The 23,805-nt window shown below is 41.2% G+C and overlaps 1 protein-coding gene across 3 annotated transcripts; it reads right to left on the bottom strand.

Moving 5' to 3' along the window:
- Window positions 1–2,706: 2,706 nt before the first annotated feature.
- On the bottom strand, window positions 2,707–18,161 carry LOC308298303 (plasminogen-like). Of its 3 annotated transcripts, XM_080741877.1 has the most exons (7): window positions 13,650–13,747; window positions 8,241–8,777; window positions 5,573–5,659; window positions 3,541–3,652; window positions 3,341–3,465; window positions 2,996–3,108; window positions 2,707–2,914 (listed from the first exon to the last, which is right to left on the bottom strand). In XM_080741877.1, exons 2-7 carry the CDS (start codon window positions 8,350–8,352, stop codon window positions 2,810–2,812), a joined length of 654 nt encoding a protein of 217 aa, XP_080598003.1. In that variant the 5' UTR covers window positions 8,353–8,777; window positions 13,650–13,747; the 3' UTR covers window positions 2,707–2,809. The 3 variants fall into 3 exon arrangements, with proteins under 3 accessions (XP_080598003.1, XP_080598004.1, XP_080598002.1); XM_080741878.1 differs by lacking the exon at window positions 8,241–8,777 and having other exon boundaries at window positions 13,650–13,776; XM_080741876.1 differs by lacking the exons at window positions 2,707–2,914; window positions 2,996–3,108; window positions 3,341–3,465; ... (1 more) ...; window positions 5,573–5,659; window positions 8,241–8,777 and adding exons at window positions 11,656–11,935; window positions 13,024–13,281; window positions 14,838–14,978; window positions 18,036–18,161 and having other exon boundaries at window positions 13,650–13,785.
- Window positions 18,162–23,805: the final 5,644 nt, after the last annotated feature.

Below are 23,805 nucleotides of genomic sequence, written 5' to 3' on the forward strand. Positions count from 1 at the left end.
AGCTTTTTGTTCAATTCTGTGGCAGTAAAAGAGTTAATTTATAGCACCTGCACTGCATGCACTGTTGTGCTTGCTGTAGAACCACTACTTTATACAAAGCTGGTAGAAACACCTATAAAAACATATAAATGACTGAGGATCCAGAACAATTGAAATAATTTTAAGATGTAACAATACAGATTAATTGATTGATTCATTCATTGATTATTTTATTAGACAAAAATGGAGAACAGTACAATTAAGTATAGTCAATACTATTGAAATGTAAGTTAAACACCCTGCCTAAAAGGAACATCCCAAATAAGACCTTTTACAGCCTTTTTTTTTTACGTTGGAAGCCCTTTGTATTTAATTCATGGACAACATAAACCTTGAACTAGTGTGATCACACTAGATTAACATCATGTATATTTGTTTTGAATACTAGATGTGCTGTAAGAAGTATACAACAAGGAAGGAAAACAAGGAGGTTGAGTCGAGGGCAGGGACAACTCCCGAACGGTCGGTTCATTCCCGGCTGGTCCAGGCCGGCAATTAGGAAAAAATAAATAAAAATAAAATGTCGGCCTTCGTTCCATTTTGGGGGCTAGGCGGCCAATAAAGTATATCGTCACTGTCGGGCAGAAACGTCGCATCTCCAAGTTTCAAATTTGTAAATCTTTTCGCAAAGCAAAGCCCTGCTTCATCATACAAGGCCGTCGCACAAAAGTAGTGAAAACAGCAGATCTACAAGCACACAACGCCTCGCACCGCGAGGCGTTGTGTGCTTGTAGATCGGCTGTTTTCACTAGTTTAAATCATTTTTTAAATGATAAATACTAAACAAACGGTTTTGGACAACTCATGTAATTGGCCCACTGGCTTGTCACTTGTCATGATCTGAAATGACAAATCTTTGAGTAGCAGCAGCGCTATAGAGAGAGATCTCTCTCTATAGCGCGCAATGAGGGCCTCTCCAACTCTTTTTCCCGGGTTGAATCAGGGGCCCAGCACGTCCCTGGTCGAGGGCCATGCATGTTCGATTCTGCTTCGATAACCTCTTGTTAAAATAACCAACCTAAAAGTACTCCGTACCTTTCAACCTTCCAAGAAATGTACTTGGGTAAAAGTAAAGTAATTGGCCATGGAAATGTACTCAAGTAAGAGTAATAAGTATCAAAATCATGTAATACTCAAATACAAATCCTCAGAATCGGTACTTAAAGGGATATTTCACTTTCACTTATCGTCTAATCAGCCTTTTATGAACACCCTGAACAGTTTGTAATTTGCTTGGTTCAATATTTAGATATTTGATGTAAACGTTATCAGGCCATCCAGGCCCAGGGCCTCTCCCCATACACACCCATTGTAATTCCAAACTCCATTTTAACCATGATCGATTCATTAAAAACACCCATTATTATTATTTTTGTGACTCATATTACCCTCCTAATACGTGAGCAGGCCGTGTTTTTTCGATAACTTTTTTAATGATTTTTTTATAATTATTTTTTTGTATTTAATCTTTTCTGTCTTCTGTAAAAGTAAATGAAAAAAAGTTATCGAAAAAAAACACGGCCTGCTCACGTATTAGGAGGGTAGTATGAGTCACCAGAAAAAGATAATGGGTGTTTTTAATGAATCTATCATGGTTAAAATGGAGTTTGTGGAGAAGCCCATTGGGGAGTTGCCCTGGATGTTGTTGTTTTTTTAAGTGAAATATCCCTTTAAGTACAGTACTCGAGTGCATTTACTCAGTTACTGTCCACCACTCCCTGTTTCTCAGTGGAGAAATGCGTGGAGAAGCACGTTTGGAGCCAACTGATTCACCAGTGCTGACAGTGTCTGGACATGTTGATATAATATTGATCTAACTTAATGAAATCTACATCTGTAATCTAGGCTGCTGACCTGCTGCTTTGTCCTTCTGCATGTGGGCTCAAAGGTTCACTCAATAATATTTCATTTCAACACCAAAGAGACATTCAGTGTTTCCCCCAAACTTACACAAATACATTAGGAATGAATTACTGGAGCTCACAATGCTCACAAGCATGTTGTCCAATATAGAGTATACAATGTCTGCTTTGTGTGCCGCTTCATAGCTTACCTACTCTACCTTCAGTGTATGTGCGTGCGTGCTTGCGTGCGTGCGTGCGTGCATGTGCGTGTACTTGTGCGGGGGGGTCAAAGTGTAGGACTGTGTTGGAGACTATAATCTATGCTGATAGTGAGTAAACATGATGTTGACACAAGTATCTGACAATGTATAAAGTCACCATACAGTAGAAAAACTGATGCGGCAGTATCGTGGTGTCCTAAAAACGCTCTTTTCTTTCTGTCTTTCTTTCTTTCTTTCTTTCTTTCTTTCTTTCTTTCTTTATTTCTTTATTTATTTCTTCAGAAAAGTTTAAATTTGGGATTTTGATTTTTTTTTCCCCCCTACATTTGTGTGTTCTTAGACAGGGCAAAATATACAGTACATATGCTTCTTTTTCTATTTCCCTTTACATAAGTACAGACAATTATCAAACATTACAGAACTTCACAGTAAACAACAAGGATACACGGATACAAGATAATCAAAAGGTTTAAGTAAGGTTTAATTCTTGAAAAGAATTGTCTCTACAAATCTACATACAATTTCTAGAGTGATTATATGTCCCCCTTCCTCTCCCCTCCTCCCTCTCTCTTCTCCCCTTCCTCTGTATTACAATTAGAAAATGAAAAATGTAATAGTGTATAGTACATGTCAATCTTAAATTCCCTAAACTGTGCTGTACTGTATCTGCTATTCTCCACACATTAGAATTAATTGGGGTGCTTCTCATTTTGTCTCCTCTTCCTTTTGGAAGACTTTTCCACCAGGCTGCTTCTTCCATGTCAGCTTGACGTCTCCACTCACCCCGCTCTGCTCCAGTTTCCCTTTCATCTGAGAGACAGAGAAACCAGTGTTAACAGACATTAGTCCCTCTGGTCCAGCTGTGATGTTGGACTTGGACTCGACACTAACCTGCTTCAAGATGGCCTCCATCACAGCAGGATCATTCAGGTCCACAGTGGGGTCGTCTGGGGTCAGCTTCAGTTTCAACACCTGCTTCGTCTCTCTGGGGACGAGAGGGGATTCTGTGGAGACGAGGGGGGACTCTAAGGAGGCTGTGTTGATGATGCTAAACCTCTTCTATGTAGCAGCATTTTTTTTAACAATTGTAATTTGAACGGACTATGTTGAGACACATGTATTCAGTGGGTTGCAGTAATCAAGACTGGATGCTACTGATGCTCAATGACAGAGTAGACGATAAAACTGGGAAGCGGGATTGTTTCATCTACTGTAGCTAAACTCCTACAGCTATACCTGGCCTGGGAACACCATCACATCTGGGCACCGGGCAGTACTCCCAGCGTGTCTCTGGGTCAGTGGTGTGGCACCATGGCATCCTCGAGTTGTCTGGATTACGGCAGTAGTTGTTGTCCAGGCCTCTGACAAAAAAATTGGTTAGGTACAGTAGTATGTAGAGGCAGGTGTGTCTGTCTAGGTAGGGTGTGTGTTCTTACCCATGTGGGTAGTTGTCGGGCGTGTAGTAAGGTGTGTGAGGTGTCTGGGTCGACCAGCTCTGGCAGGTTTTGCCAGAGGTGGTCCTGGCAACCGTCCCCCGATAGTTTCTGCCTTTCAAAGTGTAGCAGGTCAGCTCGGGTTCCATGGCGGGTGTCTCTGAGGCTGAGTACAGGGGAAAAGTAGGTGGAGTATTAGATAGGCTGATACCATGTTTTGGTTGTACTATAAGTTCAGGCTAGTGGATTACAGGTCATGGTGATTGGTGACTGTGGTTACCCTGACTATGAGATCATGTTTTGGTTATACTGTATCTCTGTCTTCTTGTTATGATATGGGGACCAATCAATGAGCCCCACGATCTTACTGTCATATACTGTATTCTTTATATACTGTATGTTAACTTCCATCTTTGAAAGAGAGAACTAGCAAGCTGCCAATAGGATGGTATGCTCACTGTTTGTCTCTTTGTCTGACTCTCTTCAATACAGCAATTTATTGATTGTCCTTTGGCTCGTCTCTGTCTTATTTTGGTTATGGATTTATCCATATCCATATTTATTTAACGTAATAATTTTTTCAACAGAGGCTTTCTGGGAAACAGAAGGTCTCCGGTTCACACCCTGGCCACGGTTTATGTGTCAAAGTGTTTCTTTGAGCAAGACGCTTAAGCCCTATGCTCCCCAGTCACTTTATTAATAGTTCTCACTATATATCAGCTTGTAGATTGGCTGTTTTGCAATTAACCAAATATATTCACGTTATTCCTGGCCCCGCCCTCGGCTTCCTGTTCATATCCTGAAAGAGGCGGAGGCTGAAAAAACTGGCTTGAAAAACATCATTTGGTTTCCTGTTGTCATTGCATTAAAGTGTCAGTAGTTGGCGTTCTGGGCTCTGGGCTCTGAATGTACCTGGGTTGCCATGTCTGCTTATAATAAGCAATTTGTGTCTCTAAAAAAACATTATAGTTGCTTATTGAGCTTACTTTCTAATATTTTTTTAAACCAGTGAGTGGTTCCCAAATCTTTTCATACCAAGGACCCCAGATTAACATATTTGTACACAGTCGCAGACCCCCATCTGAAAATATGTGGTGCCAGGGACCTGCACACAGACTTATGTTGTTAAAAATGTTTCAAAAATATTTAAATTTCTTTTTTTTTACCCTCAATATTTTTTAAATAGCAAATATACAAGCTCACAATGTGTCGAAATGTGACACATTGTGAGCTTGCTGATCTGCTATTTTCAATTGTAAATGTAAAGCAGTATAGCCTAGTTGCTTCTGTTGGGCTTATTTCTTTGGCAAAATCTGGCAACAGACAATTCCGTGTCACTTCCTTACTTGGGAGGAAGTGAAAAGATGTTTTTGAAGCAGCACACAGAGACAAACTCTCTAAAGCCCTCTGTAAAAGAAAATGGCAGCCTCCATAGAGAGGGCCAGGAATATGATGAATTATAGCTGTTTAAATTGTTCCTCGTTTTGCTGGGGAATAAATGTTGTATGGGGGGTCCCTAGTAAAAAAAAAAAGGAAGGAAAGCCTACTTTCCTTAGTGGGAACACTCGGAGCCCCCCACCTCACGTCTAAAATACACTTTTTGGCCAGAAAAGGAAATATTTCACCGGAACGTGAAAATCTGTAGGGGTGCTGTGGAGTTTTTTCCCCTCAATTGTTAACTGGACAAAGCCAGATGTTGGAGCTATAGCTCCTGTTTCAGGAGCACTGCTCAAAAATGGTATGGTAACATGAGCATTAGTGAGGACCACCACGTTTTTGAAGATGGGTTGAAGATGGGCAAAGTCGTCCTTTAATGTCTGACTTTTGTGCTTACATATCAGACTAATAAAGTATTCAACAATCAATCAATCAATCAATCAATCAATCAATCAATCAATCAAAAATGAAGCTAGGACAAATGTCACATCTGTGCAAATATATAGTGACTGAAATACCCCAAAGGAGTGGGGAGTGGGGACCAAATTATTGTTTGCTCACTAAGGGTTATTTTAAAATAGCCATGAATGTTGCTTACCTGACAAAACATTGAAGAGCATAAAGAGCTGGCAAAACATGATGCGCAATAATGCTGCCAAGGAGCTGTTTGTCTTAATCTGAAGAACTGTAATTCAAGATTCAAGAAGAGTATTGTCACATTGCATGCTAATAAAAGAATATGCATGTTTACACCAAGCTATTACATTTTATGTTTTAGAGCATGGGTAGTAGTAAAACTATAAATAAATTAGCCATAGCCAGTCAAGTTTAAGAGAATATGTCTGTTTACATGTCCTGCTTTGAAACATGTACAGGCTGCAGTGCTGAGTGCAGTCTGCAGATTGGTTGATAGGACTAGTGAATCTAGTGATAGTGATAGGACTAGTGAATCCTTTCTCAATTCATTTCACTGTGTATTATAGGCAAATATAGACATTGTGTTCTCCTTGAACTTCAAAGTGCCATTATTAGTGCTGCACTCACAAGTTCAATATTCTGAAGTTTGGAAATAAATAATACATTTTACTAGAGTACTGTACACAGTGTACAGTATGATAATTAGTCATGGGCTACAGGGCTATTTATTTACAGCAGGGTGAAATCTATATTGATCAAACACACACAAAATATTGTAATTATATTTTAGAAATTCAGGCCAGACAAGAAAGGCCTTAGACTATATTTAACAACAAAAGATGATTCATTTTAAGCTGTATTGTGTTTCACAACACTAAATATCTTTGAGATCCATATAGTCATGAAATAATACTATACAAAAAATATTATTAGGGGCCAAGCACATAGTGCTGGCTCTTGAAACTGTACCTTTTATTATTCTTCCGCCGTTTTACGCATAGATCGCAGAATTAGCCTATCCGTGCAGTCGTTTTTTATGAAACACTGTAATATGGTAGAGGTCGGTTCCAAACAGCGAAGACAAGAAAATCACAACCAGTGGCGCAAATGAAAATTCATTTTTTAACAGTTATGCCCTGTTTCCTCATGCCAAACAACTTTCACACTCAGACTTTTGACCTCTGACCCTTAGATCTCCGACCATTTGGAATTATACACACGCATATACACAAACACTGTACAGTAGGTATTAGTAGGCAATGTGCACGAAACCTTCTACACATGAACTTTGGACCAATATCAAAATCCCCATAGAAATCGTTTGATAATGCAAACTTTAGGCATAAGTAATGCCTCTTTTGACCTAAACTCCTAAAGCCATGCAACCGCCATTTTGAGCAGTTTGAAAAACACTTAAACCAGTTTTTCTCCTGAGATTTCAAGCAATTTGCGTGAAACTTTCTATGGATCATTATCTAAAGTCCCACTTTCGAAGTTTGTAGGCCTACATGAAAAAAGTAAGCCTCCATGAGCTAATGGATATTGTAGGGCTGTCTTCATTAAAATCCTCTGTGTAGCAATTTTGAAAAAAATAACATGAAGCCTTTTTGAGAGTTATTTTAACTATACAACGTATTTCCTTGTGAAAATAGCAGATTTTTCGGATAGCAACACGTTGTGAGCCTATAGATCGGCTATTTTCACTAGTTTGGGTCCCTTAATTGCAGACATCATATTTAAAGGTTTGAGAACCACTGATCTAAAGTGGTGTTGTTTGTTTCATAACGGAAGTTTCCCCTTGTAGAAATTATACAGTAGCCTACATCGTCTTAATTATTAAAAAGGCAAAAGTTCATGCTTTGCAGCTAATTTAAACCGGGCTGTTGTAGCTGAATGCGTAGAGGGGAAGCCTGCTAAAAAGAAGGTCACACGTTAGATTCCAGGCTCCGGCTAAACTGACCTGCCAGGAATAGTGATGAAAACCATAGCCCATTTAGAATAATATAACTGTTTCTGTTGTGTAGATGATGCAGAGAAATTGGCAAACTTTTCGGTGACTCTGAATCTGCCATTCTAAGCAACATAATGAAGACATGCCTTTTTAATTACTCTGCTCAGCTATATAAATGTTCATTTGTTAATTGCATGGTCTTCTTCTTTCTCTCAAGTTCAGTCCTCTAAGTTTCTATGGCTTATTGTGCATATTGCATATCTTTTTTTTTTCCTTTCTTATTGCTTGGTGCATGCTTATGGACGTTAGTTAAGGTGCTAGAAAAACACACATCTGCTGCTATGCTCACGCAGCTTTATATATTATCTCAGGCACTATGTGTACATTTGTAGGTATTTAATAATGATACGATGGGAACTTAAACAAATTTCACTCCCTTTTTTACCTTATAAACATTTGATATGACAAAGCAGATTTGTTTTTTGATTCCTGCTTCTTCCCTGTATCGCTGCTACTAGCCTATTATTACTACTTCTACTACTACTACTACTACTACTACTACAAATAGAAGCATTCTATGGGTCAGTCTATAACAGAACAGGGCTGTATTACAAGGAGAATAAACCAGCCTTTACCTGTTTAGAGTGTGAATTTCAATCCATCATTTGTCTTTATTCCTTGCGGCTTCAGATATGTAAACACTGTGTACACACTAGCTACTCTGCATTTCATAAGACTCCTTTTTTATCTCCCTCTGCCTCCCTCCCTCTTCTCTTATGTAAAACAATCTAAGACCCAATATGTAAAACATTATCAGATGTTTCGTTGGATCATGCCAGCAGTGTCACACAGGGTGTGTTATAATCGGGGTGGCATGCAGGAGCTCAGGGGAGCTTACGTCTTGGAATCAGAAGGTCCCCGGTTCGATCCCCAGCTCCTCCTGGCTGGACCTTGAGCAAGACACCCTGAATCCCTAACTGCTCCTCATGCGCAAGTTTGTTGCCTTGCATATGGTTCCCTCCGCCGTTGGTATGTTGAGTGTGTGAATGTGAAATACAATGAAAGCATGTTGGAGAAAGGCATTAAATAACAGCTACAATAATTTATCATTTCAAATCATATTTTGTAATTATGCCCATATTTTAAAATCCAATGTGGTCATTGTCATCATAAACAAACATTTCGCCTACATTGCCGTTGCCTTTCATGATTAGAAAGGGCTTCAATCCCCACTAGGACCCAAATAATCATAATCACTTTCATCACACTATAATGTGATCATAAATCCGTATTGATGAAGATGGTGATGATGATGAACAAGCCATACACCAGACTGGTGTGCTTGATGCCTGTCCTTATCATCCCTTGTGCTGGGGTGCCTTGCTCACTCAGTCAGTCACTGTGCTCCGTCACAGCTAAAGCGACTCCCCCTCCCCTATGATGCAAAGTAAGAATCAAACATGAACGTATCCCTGCCCACAGTGCCCAGCTCTGACTATTTAGATCTTTTAGTTGGAAAACAACTATGGAATATCAACTTTGGCAATGCTGTTAGATATCTGCTATAGCCTATGCTGTTGTTATATAGCCCTATGTTATGGCTCATGGTTGCTGTTACAGTGTGGAAAACTTGGAAAACCCAGACAAATTAAGATCGTCATGAGGTACTGAGACATGTCTCTCTCCTGCCATGCCACTTTGATATTGGCACACACACACACGCACGCACGCACGCACGCACACACACACACACACACACACACACACACACACACACACACACACACACACACACACACACACACACACACACACACACACACACACACACACGCACACTGACTAAAACAAATTATCAGCTACTATCTCAAACTAACAGGTTTTATTTAATGTGCTTTTTTGGTGTGGGTTCTTATGACAGACAGTTTGTGTAACTACAGAGATCATGAAGCTACAGGAAAACTGTGGTCACGTCTAGCTTCCGTCAGTATACTACGCAGTGAGGTTGATATTTATGATGAACTATTTGAAATTTTCATCAGATATTAAAGATGACATTGTGAGCAACCCACTGAATCCTCAAATGTTCTTGATCAACTGATGCAACTCAACTGATTTAATACATTCTACCACTAGTTGTCGCTGTTAAATAATATTTAGAATCAGGAGCCCACAGAAGTCATTATTGCTACTGTCAGGTCACAGTTACTGTCAAAACCTCGACCAGCTGTCCGTCAGTCAGTCTGTCAGTCTGTCAGTCAGTCTGTCACACGTCACACGTCACACTTTTGCCCTGCTCATATCTCCGCAACCGTTGCCCTGATCCATGCCAAGTTTTGCACACTTACTCCTTGCCTGCCAAACTACAACCTCCACCCTTCAATTGTCACATGCCCCTCTTCTAGCGCCACCATGAGGCCGATTCTTGCAAAACACATTTTTGGACACTGCTCCTACAATTTTTGCAATAAAATCACACAAATCGGTACACAGTATGTCTACACTCATCTCTTCAACATGGATCTGTTCCATTTAGCGCCACCTTCAGGCCGATTTTTTAAAACACATTTTTGGACACTACTCCTACAGATTTTGCCCTAAAATCACACGAATCGGTACAGAATATGTCTACACTCATCTCATCAACATGGATCTGTCCCATATAGCGCCACCATCAGGTCGATTTTTTCTAACACATTTTTGGACACTAAAATCACGCTGCAACCTGGCGGTCGCTTATCTCCTGATTAGGGAGTCTTACTGGTGTCAGGGTACTTCTTGAGGTCAACTTTAAGGTATTGTAGCTTTAGCCCATATACATGGAAATTATGAAGTGACGTCAATCCGCAAGGCACATACACTTCCGTTAAGTTGCATGTCATAGTAAATGTGAAGGGGGAAAAAAAGCTAAAACTTAAAAAAGTTGATGTATTAAATAAACCTATACTATATCATATAATGAAATATACACATTTGTTTTGACACAGAATCGAATGTTTGATTCACCAAGAGTCAGGATGCTTAGTTCTAGGTTTAAAATAATTGGTATACATAAGTTTGGAAATCTCATTTGGGAAAAAATAATTTTCTGAATTTGAGTGGAACCACAAAATGTCCGTCACTGCAACACATTTTGGTCACTGCTATGCCCTATTTGTTATAAAATAGATTTAAGGTAGTAGGGCGGCCTATCACTGCACTATATTTTTTGTTGTAAATCATTGTAAGTGTCCCTCTGTTTTTGTACAAATATAACTATAAACGTTTCAACCCTTTTGGTCTTCTTCAGTATGTAGGCCTATATGAGTTTATATTTGTGCTTATTTGTCTTCATTAATAAACTTGGGAGCTATCAAAAGTGAGTTGCGAGACCCCCTTTTCTGTTTCAAATATACATTATTAGCCTTGACAAATCCCACAGATAAACATACATGCATTCATCTTTGTGACTAAATCTGGATTTGAAAGTAGACGGCGGGTTCAAGGTGGGTGTGGGCCTGCATCAAGGATTGGCACTGAACCCTTTTTGACCTGATTATCTATCTTTTTCTATAGATTTTATTAATCTAGCTTTTTTTCCTACCCTATAGCACCAACATATTAGACTCTATAGCAACTGCCTGTTAGACCCTATAGCAACCACTGTTTTACCTTAGCAACCACCTGATTTACCACACCTGTTTCACCCTACACAACAAATCTAACACTTTTAAAATCAAACATTACAGTGAGAAGTGACAGAGAGATGAGGTTTTGTTATTCAGCAGAAATCCCCCACAAGTAATCGGCACAAAAAAAGTGGTCAACATTACCTGGCTCGAGAACAGATTGATTGATTGATTGATTGATTGATTGATTGATTGATTGATTGATTGATTGATTGATGATCGAAGAATTTATTAGAAGGTTGCTTAGGAAAAAGTGCAGTTTCATGGCAGTACAAATCATTGGTTCAAGGTAGGGCTGTCACGATATGACATTTTACATGACGATTAATTGTCACTCAAATAATTGCAATTAACGATTTAATTGTGTTTTTGTCGTTGATAATTACATTTCTGTTTGGCTTTTAGGCTTTGAAGTTGCACATGGCAGATATGACAAAGAACCTAAATATACAAATAAATTATGGACATATTTGACAACTTTCTACTTAAAAAATAACATTGATGGTGGAAATAGCCGATCTACAAGCTCACAACGTGTCGCGATGCGACGCGTTGTGAGCTTGTAGATCGGCTATTTCCACTATTTTTTACTTTAAAATATATATATATATGAAACATTTTCAACATTCACGATTATGACGATTATGAAAAATAATCGCGATTATGTAAAATAATCGCGATTATGTAAAATAATTGCGATTAGACGATTATGTAATAATTGTGACAGCCCTAGTTCAAGGTCAACAAAAAGGAGATCCTAGTAAGCTTTTCGACTCATTTACACAGGAACCACTTTATGTATCTCATCTAACATCCTTAGCATGTGGGGACAGGGCAGGTCTCCCAGCGTGTCTGCGGGTCAGTGGTGTAGCACCATGGCACTCCCGTTTCGTCTGGATTACGGCAGTAGTTGTTGTCCAGGCCTCTGAAAGAAATAGATACAATATGGTCAGGGGCGAAGTTAGATCTTATTCTTCATGGGTTTTCAGATCAAAAGGGCCCTGTACTGGTGTGAGAAGGGCCCATAGATTAGGAGATTAGAGACCCCTAATATATTGGAAATGACAAAATACATATCGTCGTTGTCGGGTGTAAACCTCGTATCTCCAAGTTTCAAATATGTACGTTCTTCCGCAAAGTAAAGCCCTGCTTCATCAGACAAGGCCGTCACACAAAAGTAGTGAAAACAGCATATCTACAAGCACAACGCTTCGCGGTGCGAGGCGTTGTGTGCTTGTAGATCGCCTGTTTTCACTAGTTTAAATCATTTTTAAAATTAAAAATGCTAAATAAACGGTTTTGGACATACAAGGTTTTCACCCGACAACGGCGATATAATAGCCTATGAATTTATAATACTGTCACCAGTAGAGGGGCCCTTGGGTTTATTAAACCCATCAGCCCTATACAAATTACGCTTGTGAATATGGTAGGCAGACAGACAGACAGACAGACAGACAGACAGACAGACAGACAGACAGACAGACAGACAGACAGACAGACAGACAGACAGATAGGCAGTCAGATGGCAGGGGATTTCAATGTTTTCAGGCCAAGGACCCCTTAGTTGAGAGAGAGATGAAGCAGGGACCCCCACAACCTGTCATATAGATTCCATATAGTTTCATTGTTTGACGGCACAATCATCTGTGTTTTTTGGATTCATGTCAATTTGTGTTCTCAGATATTTAACCACGTGAACCATCATTACTTAATAAACTTGACCTATCACTCTGTACTTGGTCTGCTCATTTTCCCCTCTACACCAAACCGCTTTGCCGAAAATAGCTGATCTACAAGCTCACAACGCCTTGCAGTGCGAGCTGTTCTGAGCTTGTAGATCGGCTATTTTGGCCTAAAGTTGTCAGAATATGGACGTTAGTGTTCAAGTGATTAATATAAAAAAAGGTTTCTATCTCACAACGATTTGGAGGACCCCCTGTAGTAACTCTGAGGACCCCCTGTTGAAGACCCCTGTTGTAGAAAGATAGGTATATGGCTGGATGTTCTTACTCAAATGGCCAGTCGGCGGGGTTGCGGCCGTGGGTGTGAGGTGTCTGAGATGACCATCTCTGGCAGGTTCTGCCAGAGATGGTCGTGGCAACCGTCCCCCGATAGTTTCTGCCAGTGCCACTGTAACAGGTCACCCCTGGGGCGATGGTATGTGGACATGTGGGGACATCGCAGGTCTCCCAACGTGTCTGTGAGTTAGTGTAGCACCATGGCACCCCTGTTTCTTCTGGATTACGGCAGAAGTTGTTCTCCAGGCCTCTGAAAAAAATATAGATACCAGTAAGACTCCCTAAATCGGGAGATAAGCGACCGTCAGGTCGCATACACAAACATTAGAAGGCAATGGTATAGCCAATCAGGAGGGAATATGGGAAATGGGACAGATCCATGTTGATGACATGACTTTAGAGATACCGTGTACCGATTTGCGTGATATTTGGGCAAAATCTGTAGGAGCAGTGTCCAAAAATGTGTTTTGCAAAAATCAGCTTGATGGTGGCGCTAGATGGGACAGATGCATGTTGATGACATGAGTCTAGACAGACAGGCAGACAGACAGACAGGCAGTCAGATGGCTAGATAGATGGATATTGTAGAAAGATAGGTAACTGGCTGGATGTTCTTACTCAAATGGGAAGTTGGCTGGATTGCGGCTGTGAGTGTGAGGTGTCTGGGACGACCATCTCTGGCAGGTTATTCCAGACCTCGTCCTGGAAACCGTCCCCCGATAGTTTCTGCCAGTGCCAGTGTAACAGGTCAAATCTGGGACGATGGTAGGTGGACAGGACAGGAAGAAGTAGAGGGATGGAGAGAGGAAAGACATGGACCATTGTTTAGAATTTTGCCAGATGGGCTAACCTTACCAGAAAGATACTAATATGTGGCAGAGATGTAGATGCATTTCCCCCCCCCCCCCCCCCCCCCTCCTCATAAGAGTAGCCAATGGCTATGTTCCCTCGATCCTATGTTCCCTCACTGAGGTTAGGGTTAGGGTTTGGGTTAGGCATATTTGTTAACATTGAGGGAACATAGGGCTGAGGGAACTTGAGCATGGACCCTTATTTTTTGTACCACCCTTTTCTCCACAATGTAAAAAAAGGTCTTATTTGGGATGTTCCTTGGGGTGTTTAACTGTACTTGTACAGTACTACATTTCAATTGTATTGACTATACTTGTACTGTTCTCCATTTTGTCTAATAAAATAATCAATCAATTCCTCCCCACACAGATTTCTGTGTTATCACTGCCATGTTATGCTACTAACAAGTGGTGTAAATTAGCTAAGTAGGCTACATTTACTTAAGTAGGTACTTGCACTATACTTGAGTATTTCCATTTTTCAATACTTCTACTCCACTTCATCTCAGAGGCAAATATTGTACTTTTACTCCACTACAATTATTTTAAAATCTAAGTTACTTTGAAGATTTAGATTTGTATTACTAAACATACAATAGCGACTTGGCCCTGGCCCTGGCCTATATATGTTTTGGCCATTTGAAAATAGCCTATCTACAAGCTCATAATGTGTCGGAATCTGACGCACTGTGAGCTTGTAGATCTGCTATTTTCAATATAATTGTATACATTTGAAATCTTGTGAAACTGAATATTCTGCATAATGATTACTTTCTACGTTATTAGTACTTAAAGTACATTTTGATAGCAATATGTTGGCTTTGCACACAGGAGACTTCAAATTCAAATGTATTTACTTTCTACCGGTACAGTATTTGTATCTCAGAAATATAATTCTTGACAGCAGCATCAGTTCAGTTGTTTGCTTGTTTGTTTTTACGATTATTCTCAATACCTGCTATGTGCCAATTCTCCCTCTTGGTTTCACTCGCAGACAGTCTGGACTGGAGCTCTCCTGTCTTGGTTTCACTCGCAGACAGTCTGGCCTGGAGCTCTCCTATCTTGGTTTCACTCGCAGAGAGCCTTGAAGCCATGTCTGAAAAGATAATTTAGAATCACAGAGAAAACTAATTATGTGAAATTCAGTGGTGGAAAACGCACTTGTTTTATTAAGTAAAAGCAGCAGCACTGGAATGTAGATAAATACTCTGTTAGTAGTGTGGTGCGGTAGACTATTCCAAATTTACTTGAGTTAAAGCACAAAAGTATTGGCATCAAAATGTACTTAAAGTACCAAAAGTAGAAGGTAGGCTACTCATTATGCAGAATGTCCCGTTTCACAAGTTTTCAAATGTATAACATGTATACAAATCTTTAAAAGAAAACCTGCAAGCTCACAATGCGTCACATCAGAACACATTGTGAACTTTGGCTATGTTCAAATGGCCAAAATGTATATGGGGCTGAAGCGTTTAATGTATGTTTTGTAATAATGATCAGAATATACAAAGTAACTGTAACCAATGAAGTGGAGTAAAGAGTATTTGCCTCTGAGATGTAGTGGAGTAGAAGTAAAAGTACCTGTAGAGATGTTTATACTCCAGTAAAGTTTAAAAAAATAAAATAAAAAAATACTCACTGAAAACTAGGGATGAAGCCATGTAGCCATGTTCGCTCCAAAAATCGAATGATGAAATGAATATCAAATGTCTAAATATTGTATCTAGCAACTTAAAAAGTTGTGTCACAAAAGAAACATAAGAGCCAGAGCAGACGTTAACCCATTAAAGAGGTGGTGCCATAGTTTTGTACTTTTTGTGTCTAGGAGGTTGAAAGTACTTCATTAGACCCCCTGGTGTGGTTTTTATGAGCAATTATGTATTCTCTTGGTATTTGTTTGTTTTCTCTTGGAGGCTGCCACCTTGTGGTCAAAAGTGTCAGTTAAAAAACACACATACTAAGTATGTCACAGTATCAACTCCTCCCCTAATTACCATTCAGCTTCAGCTGGGTCACCACCCACCATGACATCCATGCATACTTAATGAACTGGGGGTGTGGCCACATAAAAACCCAATTTTAACTCTTTCTGTATACTTTTTTGGAAAAAAATCTTCCTCCTAGTATAATCATAATACCTGATAATCATGTTTTAGAGGGGGGGGGGGGGGAATCATGGCACCACCTCTTTAATCTAGTCAGTTATTGTTACCTGCAGAGAGTTACACTTACATAAGTGAAGCATGGCACACAACTTCATGGCTTGATCATTGCATTTGTACTGCTGATGCGCATGCTATTTAAAAATCTATGGAGATAATCAATGAGGCATCCATGTCTGACCATGTCCCTGTAGTATTGGTGCTTGATGTTGACAGACTTCCTGAAATGACCAAAGAGGTTAATAGTGCCGTTAAAACTAAACTAGATTGGTCCAAACTTTCAAATAATGATATTCTGTGAGCTGTTCAATGATCTACTGTTGCCCTATGATGCAATTTTTTGTTCTGATGTGAATTGTAAAGTAAATACTCATAGCAAGGACCTTTACAGAAGCTAAGCAGGCCCATAAGGCGTGGGTCCTGGCTGGTCGCCCCAGACAGGGACCAATCCTGGACCATAAAAAGATTGCCAACATGCAATATAAATCAGCGTGCGTTACATTAGTAAGCATGAAGCTAGTATGAGAGCTGATTCCATGGCAGCTAAGCTCCTTGGCAATAATGTAACTGGGTTCTGGAAGGAGGTGAGAACTCTGAACAGAAATAATGCTGTGTTACCTTGCAACATGGAGGGTGTTTCTGGGGAGAATAATATAGCAGAGCTATGGAGGGAGCACTACTCACATGCTTTTAATTGTGTCAAAAGTGACACATGTGTCTCAACTAATGAGGTCCGTAAAGCTATTGAACAGTTAAAGGATAACAAAGCCAGTGGCTCTGATAAAATCACTGCTGAGCATCTTAAACGTGCCAGTCCAAAGGTAGCGGTTCTTCTGGCTATAATGCTTTACTGGTCTTTTGACACACGGGGTACTGCCAAATTCCTTGCTGTCTGTTACCCTGGTGCCTGTTATCAAAGACAAAGCTGGCAAGGTTGGGAGCTTGGACAATTACAGACCTATTGCTCTTGCTAGTGCAGGGGTCGGCAACCCAAAATGTTGAAAGAGCCATATTGGACCAAAAAGACAAAAAACAAATCTGTCTGGAGCCGCAAAAAATAAAAATAAAAGCCTTATATAAGCCTTATAATGAAGGCAACACATGCTGTAAGTGTCTATATTAGCTACAGTATATTAGCCTACTATCAAAATGACTAAGTAGGCTACAAATACATAATGAGCATTCATGATTAAATGTTTATTTTTCCCTGCAGCGCATCCTGGAGAGAATGTTGAAATTTAATATTTATTCTACACATTTTCACGGCATTAGAAAATGTTAAGAATGTTTGTGTCATGTCTGTCCTCCTACAGAAACCATATTAAAACATCTTTCTCCATTTTCATAAATTTTTGAAAAAGCTCCAGGGAGCCACTAGGGTGACGCTCCGCAGGTTGCTGACCCTGTGCTAGTGTAATGTCCAAGGTCCTTGAAAGAGTTTTATCAGATCGACTTCCTTCTTTTTTTGATACTACTGACAATCAGTATGGGTTTAAGGCAAAACATGGTACTGATCTCTGTGTGTATGCTCTGAAAGAAGTCATTGAAAAATATAAAAAAAAAAAAAGAAAAATATAAAAGTCAGAATTCCTCTGTTCTAGTGGGGTTGGTTGACGCGTCTCGGGCCTTTGACAGAGTCAATCATCAAACTGTTTTTAAAGCTTAAAGAAAAGGGTGTTCCTGATAGCATCATTCGCATCTTGGCATACTGGTATGCTAACCAGAGTATGCAGGTCAGATGGGGTGGTGGGGTCTCTGCTCCCTTCTCTGTTAGCAATGGCGTCCGTCAGACAAGATGACCCCCGGCCACTTTCATTATCACTGAATACACCTTTAATTGTATTCATTATAGTTTGTTGCTAAAATCCAGAAGCAAATATTTGAGTTACAAATGGTCAAAAAATTGTATATTTGAATATTTTTCAAAAGTAGCAGATCTACAAGCTGTGAGCTGGTATATGGCCTCGTGTTTGAAAGGTAAATATCCATACCTTTATTTTGTCCTTCGACTCCTTCCAGCTGGCGCTTCAGCTCGTTGAACTCCCAGCGGATGTCATCGGCCTCAGCAGACAGACAGAACAGGAAAAGAAGCAAAGCAGCCTTCATTGTGAACTGAAGCCTAGACTCTGAGTGAAGACAGACAGACATGCCGGACCTGTATTTATTGGACGTTCAGACCAGTGGCGTCAGTTGAGAAAAAGCTAAGGTATGGCAACATGACTGGTGTCTTGCACGCGCGCGAAGCACCAGTAATGTTGCCGTACCTTAGCAACAGGCATGATACAATTATTGCGACCGTAGGTCGCATTTACTATCAAAACCTCCACCGGCTGTCCGTCCGTCTGTCCGTCTGTCACACGTCACACTTTTGCCCTGCTCATATCTCCACAACCGTTGCCCCCATCCATGCCAAATTTTGCACACACACTCCTTACCTGCCAAACTACAACCTCCAAGGACCCCCGGAGCTCCAGGTCCCTGGGAGACCCCCAGGTGTAAAAAATGACCAAATGTGCAAAAATGACCAAATGACCACCCCAACGGGGCTGCTCACGGGGAATTCCTGGGGACCACCCACTCCTGGTGCTCCAGAACGGATGCAAAAGTGGTGGCGCCCCCAGTGGAGGACCCCCTCCACTGCAGCTCACATAAAATGCCGTAACTCCGGCTAGGAGCGTCCGGGAGAGCCGGGCCCGGTACCTATTCATCCGCCAAGGCAACACGGAGACCCCACCCCTCATTTCTCACATGGCCCTCTTCTAGCGCCACCTTCAGGCCGATTTCTAAAACAGATTTTTGGACACTGCTCCTACAGTTTTTGCCCTAAAATCACGCAAATCGCTACACAGTATGTCTACACTCATCCCATCAACATGAATCTGTCCCATATAGCGCCACCTTCAGGCTGATTTTTAAAAACACATTTTTGGACACTGCTCCTACAGATTTTGCCCTAAAATCACGAAAATCACTACACAGTATGTCTACACTCATGTCATCAACATGGATTCAGGAAGATTTTGGAAAAACACATTTTTGCCCTATTTGTGGAGATAAGCGACCTATCTCCCGATTAGGGAGTCTTACTGGTTTTAAGAAGTACATTCTATTTTTCCCCCCGTTTCTATGGTTTCTTGGGCTTGATATGGCAGCCTGCAACGGTTGTTCAAGTGCAGCTAAGTTAGTTATTTTACTGTAATTTAACAACATAATAACCAGAACAGATAGACAAAGAGACTTTCGTGGATTTATATTTGAAAGACACTTTTATCTGTTTGCGTGTGTCCATTTATGCCCATATATGGAGATATCTGTCTGTCTATGTCCATTTTATGCTCATATATGGAGATCTCTGTAGGACCCGTTTTGACCATCTGTTTGCCTGTGTCCATTTATGCCCATATATGGAGTTATCTGTCTCTAAGCGTCCATTGTATGCCCATTTAACTCATACTCTGCGATCCCCGTCGAAACCGGAGATTTCCCGCTGTACCACTCTGCGATGCCCGAGGAGCCCAAAGATTGAATTAGCTTTAATCATTATGAAACGATTAAAAGTATGATCGCTGTATATAGCCGCTTCGGAGACTTTAGGCCCGCCCCCTAACTACTAACTGTAGTCTGTAGTCGTATTTCCCGCTTGGACCGGATCTAGGTTTCCATATCCGGTCTGGCGTCCAATCGCAGCTCTGTTCGCATAGCTTTTCATTGTAAACAAGTGAGCTGACTGCATGGCCATAGAATGGTATTTATTGCGACCGTTAGGTCGCAGTTACTTGCACTCCTATACTCCTATACTATCCAAACCTCCACCGGCTGTCAGTCCGTCCGTCCGTCCGTCCTTCCCTCCCTCAGTCTGTCACACGTCACACGTCACACTTTTGCCCTGCTCATATCTCCGCAACCGTTGCCCCGATCTTTGCCAAATTTTGCACACACACTCCTTGCCTGCCAAACTACAACCTCCAAGGACCCCCGGAGCTCCAGGGACCCCCAAGTCCCTGGGGGACCCCCAGGTGTAAAAAATGACCAAATGTGCAAAAATGACCAAATGACCACCCCAACGGGGCTGCTCACGGGGAATTCCCGGGGACCACCGACTCCTGGTGCTCCAGAACGGATGCAAAAGTGGTAGCGCCCCCAGTGGAGGACCCCCTCCACTGCAGCTCACATAAAATGCCTTAACTCGGGCTAGGAGCGATCGGGAGAGCCGGGGCCGGTGCCTATTCGTCCGCCTCGGCGGCGCGGAGACCCCACCCCTCATTTCTCACATGGCCCTCTTCTAGCGCCACCATGAGGCTGATTCTTGCAAAACACATTTTTGGACACTGCTCCTACAATTTTTGCCCTAAAATCACGCAAATCGGTACACAGTATGTCTACACTCATGTCATCAACTTGGATCTGTCCCATATAGCGCCACCTTCAGGCCGATTTTTTAAAACACATTTTTGGACACTGCTCCTACAATCTTTGCCCTAAAATCACGCAAATCGCTACACAGTATGTCTACACTCATCTCATCAACATGGATCTGTCCCATTTAGCGCCACCTTCAGGCCGATTTTTTAAAACACATTTTTGGACACTGCTCCTACAATTTTTGCCCTAAAATCACGCAAATCGGTACACAGTATGTCTACACTCATCTCATCAACATGGATCTGTCCCAAATAGTGCCACCTTCAGGCCGAATTTATTAAACACATTTTTGGACACTGCTCCTACAGATTTTGCCCTAAAATCACACAAATCGGTGCACAGTATGTCTACACTCATCTCATCAACATGGACCTGTCCCATTTAGCGCCACGTTCAGGCCGATTTTTTAAAACACATTTTTGGACACCTACAGATTTTGCCCTAAAATCCCTGTCCCATCTAGCGCCACCATCAGGACGATTTTGGTACAACTAATTTTTGGCCTATTTGTAGAGACCGATTATTAGGGAGTCTTACTGGTTTATTTTGTAGCTGTTTGATTCCTCTACCCGCCTGGCATATGATCTGCGCACATATCGTCTGCTATGTGCGCGAACGTGTCCACGTGTTACCATAGCGCACAGCTGGCTTTTTCCAATGTTTTTTCATGTAAACACTGGCAGATAAGCAGGGATACAGCGTGGCAACGGATATGTCTATTTCAATGGGGGTTTTTTTATTCGAAAGCTGTCACTGAGTCTACACGTCTACTAGATGAGTCGCGCACAGATTGTGCACGATGCGTGCGCGCACCCACGTTAAAAGGTAAGGACAATTTGACAGCTGCTTAGTACAGCTATGTTTAAAATGGCAGCAAAATTGATATGGAGATCTCTGTAGGACCCGTATTGACCATCTGTTTGTATGTTGCCCTTTATTCCCATTATGGAGATATCTGTATCTGTCTGTGCCTCCGATCCCCTTTAATGCAAACCCCATTATACCTGTTGTCATATTTGGACACAGGCCATATGTTTGCCTGTGTCTGGCTCTGTTACAGATGTTGTCCAAAAATCATGCATATCGGTACACAGTATCTCTGTAGCCATTAAATGAAACAGGTATTTCTTACATTGATGCTCCTACATATTATCATGCAAGCACCAGTTAAAGTTATCCCTCATATACTGTGTGCACAGTGCATCCCATAACCCACACACTGCACAGCATTTCAGAGCTCATATCTTTGAACGGGTAAGAGCTAGTATTAATTATTTAGCTTGCTGTGTGCATCGGTCCAACTCTTTGTATTGTCACTTACCCAATATCAATCAGACGTTAGATCAGCTTCCTTTGTCAATGTACAAAGTAGGGTATTATTTATTAACAATGCATCAGAGTATTTCCATGCAATCAAGCAGGCTTTAGTTCCTCATACAGCTCTGTGCGCTTCAGACTGACATTTCGAGAGAATAAGCAACGTTCGCCCCTAACCCAAGTGTACTTATAGCTCACTTATCTCTAGAGCGTGCGTGCGCCTCTTGATGTGTGCGTGTGCATAGAACACAGTGGTCTGCGCGTCCCTATATGTATGTGCATGTGCCGTGCGCATCTGTACCTACTGCATATTTCTATAAGGTCCTTACCTAGTTGTAATTCATTTTACTCCCAGGCCAAAAGTACCACTGTTGTCGACCCCGCAGTGTGTATTTCTTGTACCTGTATGCGCGTGCATGTTTCTATTCATTTCTATCCGCTGACTTCCCCTTGTACCCCTACGCACGACAGACGCACGGCTCTGCGCAAGTATGTGTGTTGTTAACCGTTTGCGTATACCCATTTAGGCCTGAACACATTATGAGGCAATATTTTATGCTTTAAACATAAAAAAACAGCAGATATACAAGCTTACAGCGCGGCACCAAGTGCCGCGCTACGAGCTTGTAGATCTGCTATTTTTGAAAAATCAGAGTATACCGGATATGTCAGCAATCTGGCCAGCCATCGTCAAAGAAAAGGTCCTTTTCACTTAACTGGAGCTCAGTTAATCTGTTCTTGAGAGACTACTACAGTATGTCAGTGGTGCTCAAACCTTTTCATGTGAAGGACCCCCAAAATGATATTTATTTGGCCATGGACCCCCATTTCAAAATATCTAGTTCCAGGGACCACCCAGAAGCAAAATTTGAGTTACAAACGTTTGCTTTGAAAATACATATATTCAAAGATTAGCACACATTTTCACGACTTTTTCAAAAATAGCAGATCTACAAGCTCGCAGCGCGGCACTCGGTGCCGCGCTGTGAGCTTGTATATCTGCTATTTTTCACTGGTTAAAGCATTCAATAAGTCTAGGCCTAAATGTTTCAGTGTGTCCCTACAGCGACACAGCTGTCTTTCCTCACTTAGCAACTACGCATTTGTCCTATGCTTTCATGTTGGTCTTTGGTGTCGTTGGTGACAGTTGGCACCCGCTCAATATACGTCAGAATCTTGAACTAGTATGATCATTATGATTAACATTGTGTATTATGTATATTTCTTTTGCATACTAAGAAGTGTAAATGGAAGGAAAACAAGGATGTCGAGTTGAGTGCCATGTAGTAGTCATGTTCATTCTGCTTCGATAACCTCCTGTCAAAACAGCCAACCTAAAAGTACTCGGAACCTTGCTAGAAATGTACACAAGTAAAAGTAAAATATTTGACCTTGGAAATGTACTCAAGTAAAGGTAATACCTGGTAAGTATAAAAAGAAAATGTAATACCCAAGTAAAGTACAAATCCTTAGAGTCTGTAATTAAGAACACAGTAGTCAAGTGCATTTACTCAATAATGTCCACCACTGCCTTCTCACTCAGTGGATGGATGCTAGCCTGGCATTAGCCAGACCAGGGACGTGCAGAGAATCTTGGAGAGGCAGGGGCTGACATTTCTAAAACGGCCTTTTGGTGGAAATATTGAAAATAGCAGACCTCCAAGCTCACAATGTGTCGCAGCGCGACGCATTGGCTATTGGCTATTTTCGCTACTTGATACCACACTAAACTAAGCATAATCATGTGAATACTGGAGATATGGTTTACGGCATGGATTTCTACACAGAGAGGTAAATTCTTCCAACATAAGACACTGCTTTCAAGATCAGGAGTTTGGACAAGGCAATTCTCTTGAATGCCGCCTTCGGGTATGGCATGGAAAGAGGGCATTTGTATTTCTTTCACCATAGTAAAAACTGCGTTCATGGTCTGGAGAGGGCACTTTTTACAGACGAGTAAAAGGGCAGGGGCTCAAGCCCCCTTTGATGACTATGTGATGTGGACGTGCTTGAGCCAGACTG

The sequence above is a fragment of the Nannobrachium achirus genome (assembly GCF_963921795.1).
Source record: "Nannobrachium achirus genome assembly, chromosome: 14".
Classification (NCBI taxonomy): Eukaryota; Metazoa; Chordata; class Actinopteri; order Myctophiformes; family Myctophidae; genus Nannobrachium; species Nannobrachium achirus.